This window comes from Myotis nattereri (assembly GCF_964212035.1).
Source record: "Myotis nattereri genome assembly, chromosome: 1".
Classification (NCBI taxonomy): domain Eukaryota; kingdom Metazoa; phylum Chordata; class Mammalia; order Chiroptera; family Vespertilionidae; genus Myotis; species Myotis nattereri.
In genome coordinates this window covers 54,733,494-54,752,702 of record NC_138075.1, presented here as the reverse complement: position 1 = coordinate 54,752,702, position 19,209 = coordinate 54,733,494, and the positions used below count along the sequence as shown (strand labels likewise).

The 19,209-nt window shown below is 39.0% G+C and overlaps 1 protein-coding gene across 1 annotated transcript in view; it reads right to left on the bottom strand.

Annotated features, from left to right (window-relative positions):
• The window catches only part of RFX7 (regulatory factor X7), a gene marked incomplete at its 5' end in the record, with an annotated part of 127,892 nt that overhangs the window by 30,404 nt on the left and 78,279 nt on the right, over positions 1 to 19,209 (bottom strand). The window contains 2 exons of the mRNA XM_081093154.1: positions 6,834 to 6,956; positions 8,389 to 8,471. Of these exons, the coding sequence (XP_080949280.1) occupies positions 6,834 to 6,956; positions 8,389 to 8,471 (206 nt within the window). The remainder of the gene's footprint in view (positions 1 to 6,833; positions 6,957 to 8,388; positions 8,472 to 19,209) is intronic.

The window sequence follows — 19,209 nt, the reverse complement described above, 5'->3', positions numbered from 1 at the left end:
ACAAATGCTGGATGTGGAAAAAAAGGAACCCTTATACACTTCTGGTGGGAATGCAGACTGGTGCAGCCACTGTGGAAAATAGTATGGAGTTTCCTCAAAAAACTAAATATGGAACTGCCATTTGACCCAGCAATCCCACTTCCAGGAATATATCCTAAGAAACCAGAAATACCAATCAGAAAGAAAGTATGTACTCCTATGTTCAAAGTAGCACAATTTACAATGGCTAAGATCTAGAAACAGCCCGAGTGTCCATCAGTAGATGAGTGGACAAAAAAACTGTGGTACATTTACACCATGGGATACTATGCAGCAGTAAAAAAGAAGGATCTTTTACCCTTTGAGACAGCATGGAGGGACCTGGAGAGTATTATGCTAAGTGAAATAAGTCAGTCAGAGAAAGACAAGTATCACAAGATCTCACTCATATGTGGAATCTAAGTAACAAAATAAACTGATGAACAAAACAGATCCAGAAGCATAGAAGCATGGAACAGACTTTGAATCTCAGAGGGAGTAGGTGGGTGGGAAGAGATTAACCAAAGAACTTGTATGCATATATGCATAACCATGGACACAGACAAAAAATAGGGAAGTTGAGGTCTAGAGTGGGGACGGGCTATAAGGGTCCAATGGGTGAAAAAAGGGGACATATGTAATACTTTCAACAATAAAGATTTTTTTTTTAAAGTGAATATTATGTGATTTATATTTCAAGATAAAATCTAAAAAGCAAAACTAATATTTATAGTTTTGTCTATCTGTAAATAATTGCCTTAATCTATGACATGTAATAAACTGAGGTTTTTATCAATACATAATTTGAATCGTATTCTTTAAGACTGTGATGTGGAAGTGACTCATTTGCTGGCAAATTTGTGGGGGACTAAAATTGATCACTTTTAGTTTAGTTTTTCCTAAACTTTATACAGATGCTATGATATTAAATAATATATTTTACACTTGAGAAATTTATAAATTATACACATATGCTTAGGCCTGATCTAGATTTTAAATAGGTATAAACAGTTACATGTCATTTAAGTCATGAAATGTTCACTATTTTAAAGCTCTTAAAACAAACATGTTTCTAGAATCTATTTCTACCTTTGAGGATGTCCTAAGGGTTTAATTTACATTGATTAACAGAACAGAAAATACAAACTTAGGTTGTAAGCACAAAAATATCACACATACAATATTAATGATTACACATCACTAAAAATCGAAAATAATCGTATTCATTAAAACATTAAACAGATTAAGAAAAAAAGGATTGGAGAGAGAACAGTTGTGCCAGGAAAGACTAGAGCCAAAGTTGTCAAGTTTACAAATCTGAACATTTGTGATTCTATCCAGAATGAAAGCAAACAGATTTTCAAGAATGTTCAAACAGATTATATATTACTTAATAAGAAATCCATTTAAGATTAATGCTTGTGTTTCTCCATCATGCAGCAAGAGTGTGGTTGCTACTGCCTCTGTTGCTATGTGTTTGCATACCCCAGAGTTTCTAATAGGTTCATTCCATTCCACCAGCTTCTTCTATTGGCCAGATTTCAAGACCATGGACAATTTTAGATTAAACCTTTAGAAACATAATAATGTAAACTGCCTAAAAATAATGATACAAAAGATAAAAAATAAAAGAATGGGCAAATACACACACACACACAAACACACACAGGATGGGGCAAAAGTAGGTTCACAGTTTTTCTTATGGAAAATAATACATTAATAAATAATACAAGAATAAATTCTGTTTTGTGTACTCACAACTGTAAACCTACTCTTGCCCCACCCTATATATTCTGTATATAAGACTAGAACTATGAAAAAGGATGTAACAGATAAAGAAGATATTCAGTTTATGAGAGACTAATATATGTAATGCTATACTAATACATTTGAAAATCTGAATTAATTCCAGGAAAAACAAATGACCAAAATTGACTATTGAAGTATAAATCTAACTAGAAGAACACTACAAAAATTTTTGAAGAATTACCTCAAACTTAGACTCCAGGCCTAGATGGTTTTATAGGTGAGTTCTTTAAAACTTTTAAGAACAAGTAAGTCCCATTTGTAAAAACTGTTCCAGAGTACAGAAAATTAGGGAGTTTCAATTCATATATGAAGCTGGTCTAACCCTGATATCAAAACCTGACAAAGCACAAAAAATGAAAATTACACACTAATTTCCCTTATGGGTGGAGATACAAAGATCCTACATGATATACTTGAAAACAGAAACTAAAAGAATACTGAAAGATTACAGATCTTGATATGAACAGGACAATCATTCTAGTGAATAAAAGAAGGGTTCACATTGGGGACTATCTTTATATAATATATCATATCATGAGGTCAAAGAAGAAGCACCACATAACAATGTCAATAGATATTCAAAAAGCATTTGATGAATTTTAATATTCATGTCTCATAAGTTAAAGTCTTAGTCAACTAGAAATGATAAATCTTTAACATCAAAGAACTGTAAGAGCAAATGATGCCTAACACTGCTATTATTTAAAATCAGAAGGAAAATCTATTAAACATAATAAAGAGAATGAGGAAGATATACAGAATAAACTCTGCCCAGAAGAGTCAAAAGAACTGAAAAATTAAGATTATGTGAAGTTCAGTAAATATAAAATTTGCAACATAAATAACAGAACTCTACAGATATCCTATAAACCAAAACAAACCAATAGGAAAATACATTTTTCATAGTATAAATAACTTAAGTAACATGTAAAAATTAACAAGGAATATATTTAAGAAAAAATAAGTGAACCTGACTGAAGGGAAAAAGCCTCAAAGTTTACTAAAGGGCATAAGAAAGATTTAAGTTAAGAAACATAGTCCTACATTATCTTCTATTTTTCAGTTTTACTATTAAGAAGTTCAATGCTATAACCAATGGACACAAGACACTGGGGGAAGGGGAGGAGGGCATGTGTGGGGTTTGGGGGTAGGGGAGGCTGGGGAAGGTCAATGGGGAAAAAAAGGAGACATATGTACTACTATGTGTAATACTTTAAATAATAAAATAAAATTAAAAATAGAAAAACAAAACAAACAATTCAATGCTAGCCTGCCTGGCATGGCTCAGTGGTTGAGTGTCGACCTATGAACCAGGAGGTCAGCGTTTGATTCCAGGTCAGGGCACATGCCCAGGTTGTGGGCTCGATCCCTGGTGTGGGACATGCAGGAGGCAGCCAATCAATCATTCTCTCTCATCATTGATGTTTATAGCTCCTTCTCCCTATCTGAAATATATATATATGAGAGAAATATAGTCCTAGCTGTAAAGGTAATTTTTCTGAAATAAATTTTCACATAATTCATTTGACGTTTCCTTTTTTAAAGTAAAAAAAAAAAAAAAAAAAAGATTCCAAACTTCATATGAAAAAAATTGGTGTGAAAATTAAAAATTGGTGTAAAAACCAAGGAAATTTTTGAAAAAGAGGAGTAATGATGGAAGACTGATCCTACTATCTTTTAAAAAAATTAATAGCTAAAATACTTTAAAATGGTATGGTACTGAAACAGAATGACAAATGCAAAGGAAGATAATTCAGTCCAGGAGACTATAGTAATGTATGAGTTATATTATAGACTAGAGGTCTGGTGCACAAAAATTTGTGCACTCAGGGGGAAGGGGAGGCCCCTCAGCCTGGCCTGTGCCCTCTCGCAGTCTGGGACTCCTCGGGAGATAACGACCTGCTGGCTTAGGCCTGCTCCTGGGTGGCAGAGGGCAGGCCCAATCCCTAGGTGCAGCCCCTGGTTGGGCTCAGAGCAGGGCCGAATGGGGAGTTGCGATGCCACCCTCAGTCACGCTCAGGGTAGGGCTGATTGGGGGGTTGGGGCACCGCCCCCTGTTACACTCAAGGCAGGGTTGATGGGGAGGTTGCGGCGCCACCCCCTGTCACGCACAGAGCAGGGCCCATCGGGGGTTGAGGAGCTCCCCCGTCACTCAGAGAGTAGGGCCAATAGGGGAGTTGGGGCACCGCCCCCTGTCACACACAGAGCAGGGCGGATCAGGGGGTTGGGGCGCCACCCTCTATCACCCATAGAGCAGGGCCGATCAGGGGATTGGGATGCCACCACTCTCACACTCAGGGCAGGGCTGATGGGGAGGTTATGGCTCTACCCCATCACACACAGAGCAGGGCCCGTGGGGGGGTGGGGGTTGTGGCGCCGCCCTCTATCACCCACAGAGCAGGGCTGATCATGGGGTTGGGGCGCCACCACTCTCACACTCAGGGCAGAGCCGATGGGGAGGTTATGGCTCTACCCCGTCACACACAGAGCAGGGCCCGTGGTGGTAGGGGGGGGTTGAGGGCGCCGTACCCTGTCACACACAGAGCAGGGCCGATCAGGGGGTTGGGGCGCCGCAACCTGTCACACACAGAGCCGCAGGGCGATCAGAGGTTGGGGTGTTCCCCCGTATCAGGCACAGAGCAGGGCTGATCAGGAGGTTGGGGCGCCTTCCCCTGTCACGAACAGAGCAGGGTGGATAGGGAGGTTGTGGCCCCACCCCCTGTCACACACAGAGCCACAGGGCGATCAGGGGGTTTGGGCACTGCCCCGTCATGCTGATCCTGGTGCCGGGAGGCCTCTCGGCTCCGCTGATCCCGGTGCTGGGAGGCATATTACCCTTTTACTATATAGGATAGAGGCCTGGTGCATAGGTGGGGCTGGCTGGTTTGCCCTGAAGGGTGTTCTGGATCAGGGTGGGGGTCCCCACTGGGGTGCTTGGCCAGCCTGGGTGAGGGGATAATGGCTGTTTGCAGCTGGTCACACACCCTTCAGGGTTGGGGTCCCCACTGGGGTGCCTGGCCAGCCTGGGTGAGGGGCTGAGGGCTGTTTGCAGCTGGTCACACACCCTTCAGGGTTGGGGTCCCCACTGGGGTGCCTGGCCAGTCTGGGTGAGGGGCTGAGGGCTGTTTTCAGGCTGGCGGGTGACGGAAGCTCCCAACCGCTCCTTTTTTCTTTTTTTTTCTTTTTAATTCTGGGCCAGCTTTAGCTCTGACTCCAGCTCTTAGGCCTCCGCTGCTGAAAGTAGGTAATCGAAACAATGTATAACTCCAGCTCTGACTCCAGCTCTGAGATCCTAGCTCGCTGAAAGCTGGTTTCTGGGGTTTTTTTTAGCTTCTATATGTTACAATGTTTCTTAAACTGCAGGCTCAGAGGCCGGCAAGGCAGGCGAGGAATGTTGGAATCCTCCGTCACTGAAGCAAGCAAGCCTCATGTTAGTTTCAAGCTGCCTGGCTGCAGGCCGCCATCTTGGCTGACAGTTAATTTGCATATCTCCCTGATTAGCCAATGGGAAGGGTAGCAGTCGTACACCAATTACCATGTTTCTCTTTTATTAGATTAGATTAGTGTTAAAAGAAAAATAAATTCAATAAATAAAGTTTGGATAATTAGTTAATCATTCAGAAAAAAATTAAAATGAGTCCATTATCTTTTGGCATTTACCAAAATAAATACTAGATAGACTAAAGGGTTGTATGTAAAAAATTAAATAAATATCCAAGAAAAATGCATGTATTTAGCTACTAATGGCATGAGGAAGTTGTAAGCATAACAATGAATGGTACAAGCTGTAAAAAAAGTAGACAGATCAAACTACTTATAAAAAATTAAAATTAAATAATAAATAGCAATCCTAAAAATTTATATTTTAATAGTTAATATTCTTAATATATAAAGGTTCTTGCTAAACTAGCACCCCAATTCTGATAATCTATATTAAATTATAGGGTCAAGAATGTTCACTGCAATGTTATTTGCAACTGTTCCTCCATTCAGAGAATTGTGTATATAGTGGAGACAAATTTAAACAATAGCAGGAATATATACATGAAGAAAAGGTGTTAGAAACAAATAAAAATAAGTAAACCAAAATGTTTATTTTTAGGTAGTGAGATTACTGGTGCTGGTTTTCTTTTTTATACATTTACTAGAGGCCCAGTGCACAAAATTCATGCACAGGGGTGGGGGGTGGGGAGAGTCCCCTCAGCCCAGCCTGCACTCTCTCCAATCCGGGATACCTCGGGGGATGTCCGCCTCGGCCTGGCGACCTGATCGCCCATAACTCCCCCACCCCCCGCTGGCCTGGTTGCCTCTCAATGCCCCCCTGCTTGCCTGGTCACCCCCAACTGCCCACCCCCCCACCCGTGCTGGCCTGGTCGCTCCACACAGCCTGCTGAAAGCTTGAAGGTTCAATTCCCGGTCAAGGGCATGTACCTGGGTTGCAGGCTCAATACCTGGCCCCAGTTGGGGCACATGCATGAGGCAACCAATCGATGTGTCTCTCTCACATCAATGTCTCTCTCTTCCACTCTCTCTAAAAATCAATTTAAAAAATGTCCTCAGGTGAAGATTAACAAAAAAATTAAAAACACATAAAAGGTTTGGGTTTATAAAATTTGTAAATAAAAAAAACACGTTTTAGTTTTTCCATATGCACTGACTTTTTTTTACTGCCTTCCACTTTCCTTCTAACTCTAGACATACCCCTCCTGTTATCTTTAAGAATTCTACAGAAATGCTTTTATTCAGCAATCCCATGCCACTGTCCCTTAACCTCAAATAGGCCTCCAGTCATCTAGATGAACTCTAGAGAAATCCTTTTATTTAGTAATCCTGTCCTTTGTTCATATGCCACCAGAGAAATTTAGAAATGGAAGGAATATCAGCGATTTATAAGTTAAACTCTATATACCATTGTGATATTCACCAATGATAAATCATTGTAGCCAGCTAGAGTACTTAAGCTCTTTAATACATCAGCATGCCTGACACATATACATAATACTTACTTGTACTCATCATAGACTTCCTGTTTGGGCAGTGAAGTCTCAGGATGTTCCTCTAGAGTATTTCGAATCCAGAAAAAGGCATGCTTTTGTTGTGCCCGACTTGATGACATGGCATTCTGATCACTAATCATAAAACAAAAACACGTTTTAGCCGAACTAGACAGTAATTCATTGAGAATTTTTGAGATAATGTTCCACTAAATAATTGTGTGTAAACACACTACAAATGACCAAACCTAACTCAGGACACGCAGTGGATGCCCAGCTATCTATATATAAGTCATCCTCCTGTGGTTGTGGACCATTTTCTGCAGCTAGTGTTGGACTAAAGTTAATATCCGGTTCCAGCCCACTTCACCATTTTTAAAGTGGCATAGGTGATGGAGCATTGGCAACATGAAGTATTTGTTTTGGCCAAAATTATCTCTAATTGGATAGTTGCTCACTTACTTGCCTGTTTATTTGCATAAACTTACCAAATCATCAAACTTTTAAAACAGAAGTTGTGGAAGCAATTGTTTACTTCCTATTTGTTTAGCATTCTCAAGTAACTACCCTGAAGTCTTACTAAAGCCCTCTATGCTCCAGAATATAACTCACACCAGAGTGATCTTAAAAGGACATATATCCCCTACATTCCTTCCTATAACTAGGTCCCCTCTCCAGGCTAGCACCACCACTAAATATTGTAAGTTTTCATTATACGGCAGTGTATTTATAAACTAATTTCATGAAATGAACACCTAAGATAGATTAAGCTCCTCTATTGATTCTGACATCCATCTCAGCTAACTAACTATAACAATTTATTTAATTCTAAAGAAGATACTGCGCAATTTTCTAGGACAGAAAATAATTAAAATAGTTATAAAATTTGGTCCAAGGAAAATGAGGTACAAGCAACAAAGTTTTCATTCCTTTTATTTTTACACACAATTTTAAAGTAACAGAATTTTCTTTGTATAAATTATGTGAATAAAATTATTTCTGAGAAATATTTTAAAAGGGTATAGGAACTTTAAGAACAGAATGCATGAACCACCAATGACTCTAAATTTTCTAGATGTGACAATATGTTTATATGAAAATATAGTAATACCCCCACACACTTAAAACATCTTACATTTATCAGAAATTCATGCTTCCTATAGGCAATTGACTTTTTTCTTTTTAATATTCTGTGATATGCTCACCTGACAGTACCTAAAAAATTCTTACAGTTACTTTATTGCTCACAAACTTACATACTTATTCTTTGGTATTCTTTTCAATTTTCACAATCCCTATGTACTGCATAAAAATCTATTTATAAAACACAACCAAAACTGCATTTCACAGCATTTACCCAGGAACACAAATGAATTAGCAAAAACGGTAAGTAAACACTTAACCATATATGATTCAGAACTAAAAAGATCAACTGTTTGCCACTCTGCTTCCTGATGATTTTAGGAATAGTGTAAACAATAACAACCAAAACACACACCCACACCACACTTATACCTCAAGGATGTCCTATAAATACTGTAGGTTATGCAAAGACAAGCAGACATACCTTTTCTCTCCATTGCTGAGACCAGAAGGCAGCTGAAGGTAGAGGTAGAGTTTCTCTAGGTCTGTAAACTTCTCAACTTCTTGCTGTTTACAAAGGATTGAAAAGAAAGCTCATTTTAAAACACTGTTTCTCTTAAAATTTATTAACATCTCTTTAAAAATAAAATACTATCTAAATTTAAACCAGATTGAATGAATCACCTGCCAAAGAAAACAAAATCTAGTCTTTTTTTCCCCTCATCATTAAAATAATACAGTTAAGATGTTGGATAAGTTTATTGCATGTAAAAAGTAAGAGAAAATGGAACTTTCCTACTAATGGTCATACTATAGGTCAGCGGTTCTCAACCTGTGGGTCGCGACCCCTTTGGCGGTTGAACGACCCTTTCACAGGGGTCGCCTAAGACCATCCTGCATATCAGATATTTACATTACGATTCACAACAGTAGAACATTACAGTTATGAAGTAGCAACGAAAGTAATTTTATGATTGGGTCACAACATAAGGAACTGTATTTAAAGAGCAAGAAGGTTGAGAACCACTGCTCTAGGTCTAAATAAAATCATAGACAAAGTTTAGCACTTTTAATCACATTTAAAGAATGAAAAGTATTAGACTGGGAGTCAAGAGAATATTTATTATTAGTTCTTAGCCTAGCCTTACAACTATAAAATAGATGAGATAATTTCTAGGATCCTTTCCTAATTCTCAAAAACCCAGAACATGCTATCACCTGTGGATGGAACAGAGTTTAAAAATACTGAAGTACAGCTAACAACCCTTTCTGCACTATGCAGATGTTAATTAATTCTCTACTTGCAATAGTGGCTGCTACTTGGAGAACCAACTTACATGATTCTCTATAGCAGTGGTTCTCAACCTTCCTAATGCCGCGACCCTTTAATACAGTTCCTCATGTTGTAGTGACCCCCAACCATAAAATTATTTTCGTTGCTACTTCATAACTGTAATTTTGCTACTGTTATGAATCATAATGTAAATATCTGATATGCAGGATGTATTTTCATTGTTACAAATTGAACATAATTAAAGCATAATGACTAATCACAAAAACAATATGTAATTATATATGTGTTTTCTGATGGTCTTAGGCGACCTCTGTGAAAGGGTTGTTCGACCCGCAAAGGGGTCGCGACCCACATGTTGAGAACCGCTGCTCTATAGCTACTGTTCTGTAACTAGGTCATTTTGTCTATAAATGTACCCTTTAAAGTAATTTCTGCTACCTACAGGACCATATAGCTTTCTTTCCCAACTGAGTCTGCCACAGAATAAAAGCTTTAAATGTGCTACTAATACTATTACAATAAAAATATCATAGTGAAATTTTGATAGTGCAATTAATTGTATTGCAAATGGAAATGTGGGCACATTATTCAAATTCCTGGTAGCAGAATTTATTCTTACATAATAAAACACAGCTTAAACACAGATCCATTGTTTTTTTTTGAGAAAAGCTTAAAATCATATAACTTAGTCTATTCTTATTCTCATCAGAATTCATCCACAAAATAGCTTAATTTTAGAATTTGTCCAAAAAATAATTTAATCTATCAATTATGTGTAAATAACTTCTAAATCCTCTTTTTTTTTCATTCCACTATCGATGGAACATTTTCCAATTAGCTTTCACTCTAATACCTAATAGATTTACCAGCAACATCCTTACAACTCTCCCCTTAAAAAAAAAAAGGAAAACACACTGACATTTCCTTTCCCCAATTGTTACTTAATACTGTCTGTTCTCCAGTCCCCCAGTGTTCAGTGTTTCGGAATCTGCTTAACTTTATTCTTCTTCTTTATTCTTCTTGGTGCATTTCACTTTAATCCTTTATTTATCCCTCTTAATTCTTTCCCGCATATTCTCCCAGTCTCTTTATTTTCCCAGCTACCCACATTAGTCTATGTCATTAGTTGTCTTTCTATTAACAATAAAGGAGAATTCATTTGTTCCTTTATTCAGTTTAGTTTCTGCCATGTTCCACAAATGATTTATAGTGACAATAAACTTATATGGCACATCACAACATACACAAAGGATGGAAATACATAGATGAACAACACAACAATTATCCTTGCCCTTAAGGAACTTAAAATGATTCTCAAATTATTAAAATGCCTAACTAGCTGGTTTCCCTGCCACTAACCTCTCCCCACTTATAATCTGTCTTAAATATAGTTCCTAAGATACTTTCTATTGAATATTATTAACATCAACCACTTAATGCTAACAATGCCTATCATATTAAATCCAAAGTAGGTTATGTTACAAAAAAACCCTTTAAATATCATTATGGGCAAAGTTTGAGAAAATGTAATACAAAACATCATTTTCTGAATAAAGAAAATGTGAGATACACACACACACACACACACACACAATGGACTATCATTCAGCCATAAAAAAGAACAAAATCGTTCCATGTATGAGAGCATGGATGAACCTTGGAGGTATTATGCCAAGTGAAGTAAATCAGACAGAAATAGATAAATATTACATGCTCTCCCTTACAGGTGGAATCTAAACAACAACCACCACCACCAACCAAAGAAAACAAACAAGTTCCCCCAATCTCTACCCCCTACACAAGGATCTAAATGGATACAGAGAACAGATTGGTGGTGGCCTGAGGTCGGGGGAGGTGAAATGGGTAAAGGGATATAAAAGGTACACATTTCCAGTTATGCAATAAGCAAGCCGTGGAGATATAATGCACAGTATGATGATAATTAATAATACTCCAAATAAGCAAGCAGTCCTGTGTCATCACACCATTCACATAAGCATATATTTATGAAACTTTTTGAACCTCTGCCTATAAAATCAAAGCAGTGCAAACGACAAGTGCTGGAGAGGATGCGGAGAAAAGCGAACACTCGTGCACTGCTGGTGGGAATGCAGACTGGTGCAGCCAGTATGGAAGACAGTATGGAGTTTCCTCAAAAAGTTAAAAATGGAACTCCCATTTGACCCAGTGATCCCACTTCTAGGAATATATCCCAAAAACCAGAGGCACCAATCAGAAAGGATATATGCATTCCTATGTTCATAGCAGCACAATTTACCATAGCTAAGATTTGGAAACAGCCTAAGTGCCCAACAGCAGATGAATGGATTAGAAAACTGAGGTACATCTACACAATGGAATACTACGCTGCTGTAAAAAAGAAAGAATTCTTACCATTTGCAACAGCATGGATGGAACTGGAGAGCATTATGCTAAGTGAAATAAGCCAGTCAATGAAGGAAAAACACCACATGATCTCACTCATTTATGGATAATAAAGACCATTATAAACTGATGAACAAAAATAGATACAGAGGCAGAGCAGCATTGAACAGACTGTCGAACTACAGCGGGAAGCCTGGGGAGGGTAAGAGATCAACCGAAGGACTTGCATGCATGCATATAAGCATAATCAATGGACACAAGACACTGGGGGGCAGGAGAGCCTGGGGGAATGTCAAGGGGGGGGGGAATAAAGGAGACATATGTAATACTCTCTGTAATACTTTAAGCAATAAAACAAAATTTAAAAAAACACAAAAAACCCCCAAAGCAGTGCTATAGACTTAATGTTGCCAATGACCTAGACATACTTTAATCTTTCTCATTCTAGACAGAAAAGCTTGTGTCTAACTATCTGATTCTATATTCACTTAGATATCATGTGATCCAGAGGAACATAAAGGTACAATGCAAGATAAACAAAATCGAATTACTTTTAGAGGTTCGAGGTGAAGTTTGGTGTTGGAATTCTACCACTCAATCTCATTCTCTTCTAAAGTTTTGGCTGATGAAGAATATTTACACAAAGACCAGTAGCATGGAGCTACCTGGGATACAAACAGTGTTCATCAAATATCCCATTGTTATCGTCGTAATTAGCAAGTTAATGTTCATAAAGGAAAGTCAGACATTGTAAGCATGGTCACCTGGGAAGCTTTGCCAGGAAGCTACAGCTTCACCCAGCATTGTTCCTCCAAGAGGATTAACACCCCTCCCTCCCCCAATCTGGTACTAGATTGTTGGGGAGAGAAAGGGGAGATAGGCCCATGAGCAGAAGTGGGAGTGGCAAAGGAGAGGTGCTTGCCTGTCAGTCTAGCCTGGGGAACAATGGACTGGCTAGAAGGGCATGAAATCTTGGGAAGTTAATTGGTTAGTTTGAAGAAGCTCTGGTTAAAATCCATAGAGTTCCCTCTCTCTTATTCTCTCTTGCTCATTGACCACACGTGAGGCCTTAGCAGCCACATGCCACACGCAGGATGCTGGACTGGACTTTAATATGGAGCAGAAACTATGGGCAGTGGCCTTTATTCTGGCCCTGCTGAAGACAAGACTAAACTTCTTCCCTGGGGAGATGGAAAGAAATGGGACATTGGAAACTCATGGGTTTATTTCCACCCGAATAAATATTACTCATCCTCTCATGTGAGTCTCAGGAAATTCTTTTCCTCAAGATGAAGCAGGAATTTTAGGGAAATATAGGCAGGCTTAGGGATTTTTTAGAATTGGGGTCCGTGGAAAGACACAGGGCTACAGACTGGGAGAAGGTACATTTCCATAACACAAGGAAGCCAGGTGCAGTTACATCTCCATAAGACAAGGGAGCAACAACAGTTGCATTTACATAAGACAAGGAAGCAGCAACAGGTATATTTCCATAAGACAAGGGAACTGGAAGTAGCCAAGAAAGGTCTACATTTACAAAATAAAGAGAAGAAAGCCTGGAGGAAAGGAAGGACTATGAGGGAGGAGGGCCTCAGGAATCACTATAGTAACCGATTCAATGGGGAATATTGACCAATCAGAGGGGATATCAGGACACAGGAACTGCAGCCTTTATAAACCATGGAAACAGGAAGTCTGTGGGACCCTTTCCCCCTCCCTACTTGGGAGTCCATTCTGTGGGACTCTTTCCCTCTCCCCACGTGGGAGTCTGTACTTGTTCTTCAATAAATCTCCACCTTTGCTATACCACTTTCTGTTCGTGGATTCATTCTTTGATTCCTGTGGACAAAGAATCCGGTTCCAGTCCAAAAATTCTGTATCAATGACATCGCAAGAACTCCACTTCCACCTATAACACCATCTGCTCACCTACATTTCTCAGCTTCCTTTACAGTTAGCTCAGGGCCCTGAACTGAGCTAAAGTGATGTATATGATTTCTTAGCTTACATAGTTAAGAATAGATGTGTCACCTCTATCCTTTCCCCCGCTTTTGAAGCCATGTGTCTGTCAATAAAGTTCCTGAGGAACTATGTAGAGCAGGGGCTTCCAATGACTTGTGCAGTACACATAATGTGAATGAAAATAAAATTTTGTGATTAGGCCATTGATATTTCAGGCCTATTTTGTTATGCAGCATAGCCTAACCCACTAAAAATCCCTTTTATATATGCAGATAAAAATGTGGGGAGAAGAAAAGGGCTCCTCTCTGTAATTAAGAAAAGCTTTCATTCATTCATTTTTAGAATATTTAACTTATTTTGAAATTATATTAAACAAGAATATATGATATTCATGTTTATCAAAATAGGCATGACCTAAAAATAGTCGGGAAATACCAGTTTAGAACACAGAACAACCTTCATGCTCTCTTCCACTTTTACTTTACTACTATTAATAAAAATACTAGTGAAAAATTAAACTCTAGTAACTTTTTTACACATGATCCTACAATATTCCTGTTTGTCCCTCTACTTTGGGCCATAGCAATTACTCAGGAATTTATATTCAATAAACTCACATTTACTGATTGTTTTAAAAATGTTTTTCAGTGTCTGGATATACCTCCCCGCTCAACTAGACTGAAAATCAAGGTTCCTCTAAACTCAATCACCTTTTGAGAGAAAATCCTGAAAGATAAACAGAGCCAGATGGGAATGCTTTTATTATTTTAATACTCCACTTAAAATGTAAAATGTTAAAGTATTTAAAAGGAAGTCTACAAAGTAGAAGCACATGTATCACTATCCATATTTAAAGGATGCAAACTTTTGCCACATTTAGTTCAGAATTCTTTGATTTTTAAACAGATTTATTCAATAATTAGAGGCCCGATGCATGAAATTCGTGCACTCAAGGGGGTAGGGTGGAGGGGCAGGGGGAGTTCCCTAGCCTGGCCTGTGCCCTCTCACAATGCCAGAGCCCCACAATCGATCTCCCCAAAGAGGTAGGCTGGAGCGGGGGTCCCAGCCCTGGCATCGCGGGACCTGCCCCCACAGCTCCCCACCGACCCGCCCCGCACCCGCTGCGCACCGTTTCCTGGTGATGGATTGTTACGACATGAGGGCACGAGGGCATCAGGGCGTGATAGCGTGATGACTACATAGGCTTTTATTAGTATAGATGTTATATGGATTGAAACCAGTTTATTCATTTCTCTAGTAAGTAATTAGTTATTATAAAATCTCACTATTTCAAATATTACTGCAATGAAAATCCTTATTTGTGACTGCAATGTCCCTGTGCAAGTGTTTTCTATGATACCTAAAAGAAGTACTTGGTCATAAAGGATATACATCATCAATTTTATTGGGTTTTTCCAAATTACTCCCCAAAACTGTTATGCCAATTTATATTTCCTACAGCAATGCTACAATTTCCCTACATCCTTATGAAAATTTAAGATTTAAATTTAGCTAATCTCGCCGAAACCGGTTTGGCTCAGTGGATAGAGCGTCGGCCTGCGGACTGAGAGGTCCCAGGTTCGATTCCGGTCAAGGGCATGTACCTGGGTTGCGGGCATATCCCCAGTAGGAGATGTGCAGGAGGCAGCTGATCGATGATTCTCTCTCATTGATGTTTCTAACTCTCTATCTCTCTCCCTTCCTCTCTGTAAAAAATCAATAAAATATATAAAAAATAAAATAAAGCCAACATTTAAAAAAAAAAAAATTTAGCTAATCTCATGGATACAATTACCCAAAGTATCTCATTGTTTTATTTCACATTTTCTGATTGATGATCAAACTGAGTTGAGTATCTTTTCATATTATTTATCATTTGAGTTTAATACAACAGCTGTCAAATTTTATCATGCATCAGAAACACCTGGGGAGCTTGTTTAACGATTGTGGGACTAAAAAAAATAAAATAAAAAAATAAAGATTGTAGGACTGTACCTCCAGAGTTCTAGAGGTTCTGATTCAGTAGGTCAAAAGTGAGGGCCTGAGAACCTGGATTTCTAACAAGTCCCCAGGGATGCTGGTCATAGGACCACATCTAAATAATCACTGCACATTTAAAAGTGGGATTAAAAAAAATATATGAGAATATTTATTCTGTAGTTTGTATATTAATCCTCTACTAGCTATAAGTGCTGCTAATATCTTCCCCTAGGTGTAGCTTATTTTTTCATTTTGTTTTGGAGTCATGTGATAATTTCCAGGCAAATATATCAATCTTTTCATTTATAAACTGTGATTTTTGCATCCTGATTTGAAATCCTCCCCTATCCCAATGCCATAAAGATATCCAATGTTTGCTTTTTAAAGCTTTGTTTTTCACATTTAGGTTTTTAGGTCTTTAATTTCTCTGGAACTTAAGATATAAAGAAGGGAGGGATCTAATAAAAAGTTTTCCACAAGGCTAGTTTAATTGTCCCAATATAATTTATTGAATAATTCACTGATTCTCTTCTAATTTTTCATGCCCCATCTAAATGATTCACTGACTCTTCTTGAACTTATGTCATAGAAACTTTTCATATAAGAATATTACCCAGTAGCTGATTAGCAGAGTAATCAAGCAGCTTTGATGAAACTTTTATAAATCTGAGGTTAAGAGGCATGTATCCTATCGATAAATTAACAGCTAACAAAAATAAAGGACCTCTATTATATATTATAGATGAATGAAGCAGCTGCTACTTGAGCTTGATTGACCCTTTAAGTCTAATCTACTTAAAGCAGTAGGACAACGGTAAGGTATAGTATACAGAATCAGAAGTCCTGTATCTGATCCCAGATTTGCCACTCACTAGTTTGTGACATTAAGCAAGCCATTCAAACTGATTATTAATTTTCAAATATGTAAAACAGTGGTAAATGGTGAATTTGGGAGTATTAAAAGCAATTTCTAAAATAAATGCATGACAGATATTATTATTATTATTATTACATAAACATTCTGAATTATAGATTTGCTTAAAATCAAATTTGGCAGGAGGGTTTATAATTCAATTCTATCAACAAGTATAGAATCTTTTATTTGAAAAAGCAAGTATTTAAAGAAATTTAGGAAATATTTAGCCTGGTGGCCTCTACTAACTTGGGAGCTACATCATTAAGAGCAAGGCTCCTAGATTTTTACTGAGCATCAGACTTGGCTATAGTTCTGAAGACAACGTTCCACTAGCACTGACTTTCCTCGGGGTGAGAGTAAAATAATTCAAATTTCCTCCTGAGCCATTAATTAAATGCAAGTTAGAAAATATTTCTAATAATTGGGCTCCTAGAGAGAAAAGGAATCAATCTAAGCAGAATAGGTCAGAAATAAAAGCTTTTCCCAGGTTGAACTGGGAACAAAATATGTAACTTTCCACATGTTGTCTTCTGTCATGAAAACAATACCTAAAACAATATTTTATGTTTTAAAAAGAGTTAATTTTTAGTGTTTCTGTTTGTCTGTGTAAGACATCTGTGTCTGAACTGTCAATACATACCAGACGGATGGGAGAGAACCAGCAAGAATTTTTTATGTCTTATTACTAAAACTTGAAGACCTTCAAGCAGATGGTAAGGAAATATGTTCCCACTTTTCACTGGCACAGTATGAGTGGAGATCTGCTCCCGTTTTTCGAGACCATCTTGAATCAATTTCTCAAATGTTAATAAAAAAGGATTTCTCCTGTTTGACATAAATTTCTTTGCAGTGATGTATTTCCTGTATGACACTTGCCTAAAGTGTTAAGTTCTTTTTCTTCAAGGTCATAAAATTGGGGAAGGGCTGATGCTTACAAAGACTATAGAAATCAAAGACTTAATAGAGAAGTTTCCATGCAAACTCTTGACAGTGACATTACATCCAAGGTGTACTGGTTATTTCCAGAAGCAGCAGAAACTCTCCTGTTGAGATGCATACACTCCTTTCGAAGATGCCCAGGTTGACAATGGCTGAGTTTCGATGGAAGATGACCAACAGGTATCATAATTAGATCTTTATTCGTTACTTTTCAAACTGGTATCAAAAAAAGGTTTTTAAAAAATTTTTAATTTAAATTTGTATTTAGAACAGTCAGCTTAAAATCCAGAAGCCGAAATTCTCCAGTTTGTTTTTTTCAGTTAAGCTACCATGTCTGGAGGGAAAATGTATCCACTGGTAGTATAATCACATTTGACTTTGTCTGCCCTTGATTTTGTAAACTACAAAATAAAATGTGAAAAAAATGCTAATTATCTTTCCCCTCAGGGGGCACTAATTCAGGAGCATAGTTACTAAAAGGCCTCTTTCTTCACCAGTGCCCAGGACTGAAGGACCAGAAGGGGAAAATCTAACCTTACCCTATAGCCTTTCTTTAATTTACAGAAACAATCCACATGCCTGATATATATATATATATATATATATATACTCTCTCAGGCCCCAGCAGTTGTGAAAGCTGTGCTTCCACATGACTGAATAAGGAAGATGGAGAAAAGGTCAAGGTATGAGGACTCTGTCTGTCAATGCTTTTTGTTTAGAATTCTTAATTTTCAATTTCCTCACTTGTTATGAGAGCTATATGGTGTGTGTGTGTGTGAGTGTGTGTGTGTGTGTGTGTGAGAGAGAGAGAGAGAGAGAGATTTTTTTTTGAGAGCTATCTACTATGCTATCTAATAAAAGAGAAACATGGTAATTAGCGTATGTCCGCTACCCTTCCCATTGGCAAATCAGGGCGATATGCAAATTAACTGCCAGCCAAGATGGCGGCCAGCAGCCAGGCAGCTTGAAACTAACATGAGGCTTGCTTGCTTCAGTGACGGAGGAAACCAACGCTCCCCGCCTGCCTTGCTGGCCTCTGAGCTTGCAGTTTGAAACATTGTTACAAATATAGAAGCTAAACAAAACCCCAGAAACCTGCTTTCAGCCAGCCGGGATCTCAGAGCTGGAGTTGATACAGTGTTTCGATTATAGAACCCAAACAAACCAGATACCTGCTTTCAGTAGCAGAGGCCTAAGAGCTGGAGTCAGAGCTAAAGCTGGCCCAGAATTAAAAGAAAAAGAAAAAAAGGAGCAGTTGGGAGCTTCAGTCACCCGCCAGCCTGAAAACAGCCCTCAGCCCCTCACCCAGACTGGCCAGGTACCCCAGTGGGGACCCCCACCCTGAAGGGTGTGTGACCAGCTGCAAACAGCCATCATCCCCTCATCCAGGCTGGCCAGGCACCCCAGTGGGGACCCCCACCCTGATCCAGGACAAACCAGCCAGCCCCCACCCATGCACCAGGCCTCTATCCTATATAGTATAAGGGTAATATGCCTCCCAGCACCAGGATCAGCAGAGTCGCGAGGCCTCCTGGCACCGGGATCAGCGTGACAGGGGGCAGCGCCCAAACCCCGATTGCCCTGCGGCTCTGTGTGTGACAGGGGGCGGTGCCCCAACTCCCCTATCAGCCCTACTCTCTGAGTGACAGGGGGGAGCTCCCCAACCCCCTGATTGACCCTGCTCTGTGCGTGACAGGGTATGGAGCCCCAACCCCCCTGATGGGCCCTGCTCTGTGCGTGACAGGGGGTGGTGCCACAACCTCCCCATAGACCCTGCCTTGAGTGTGACAGGGGGCGGTGCCCCAACCCCCCAATCGGCCCTACCCTGA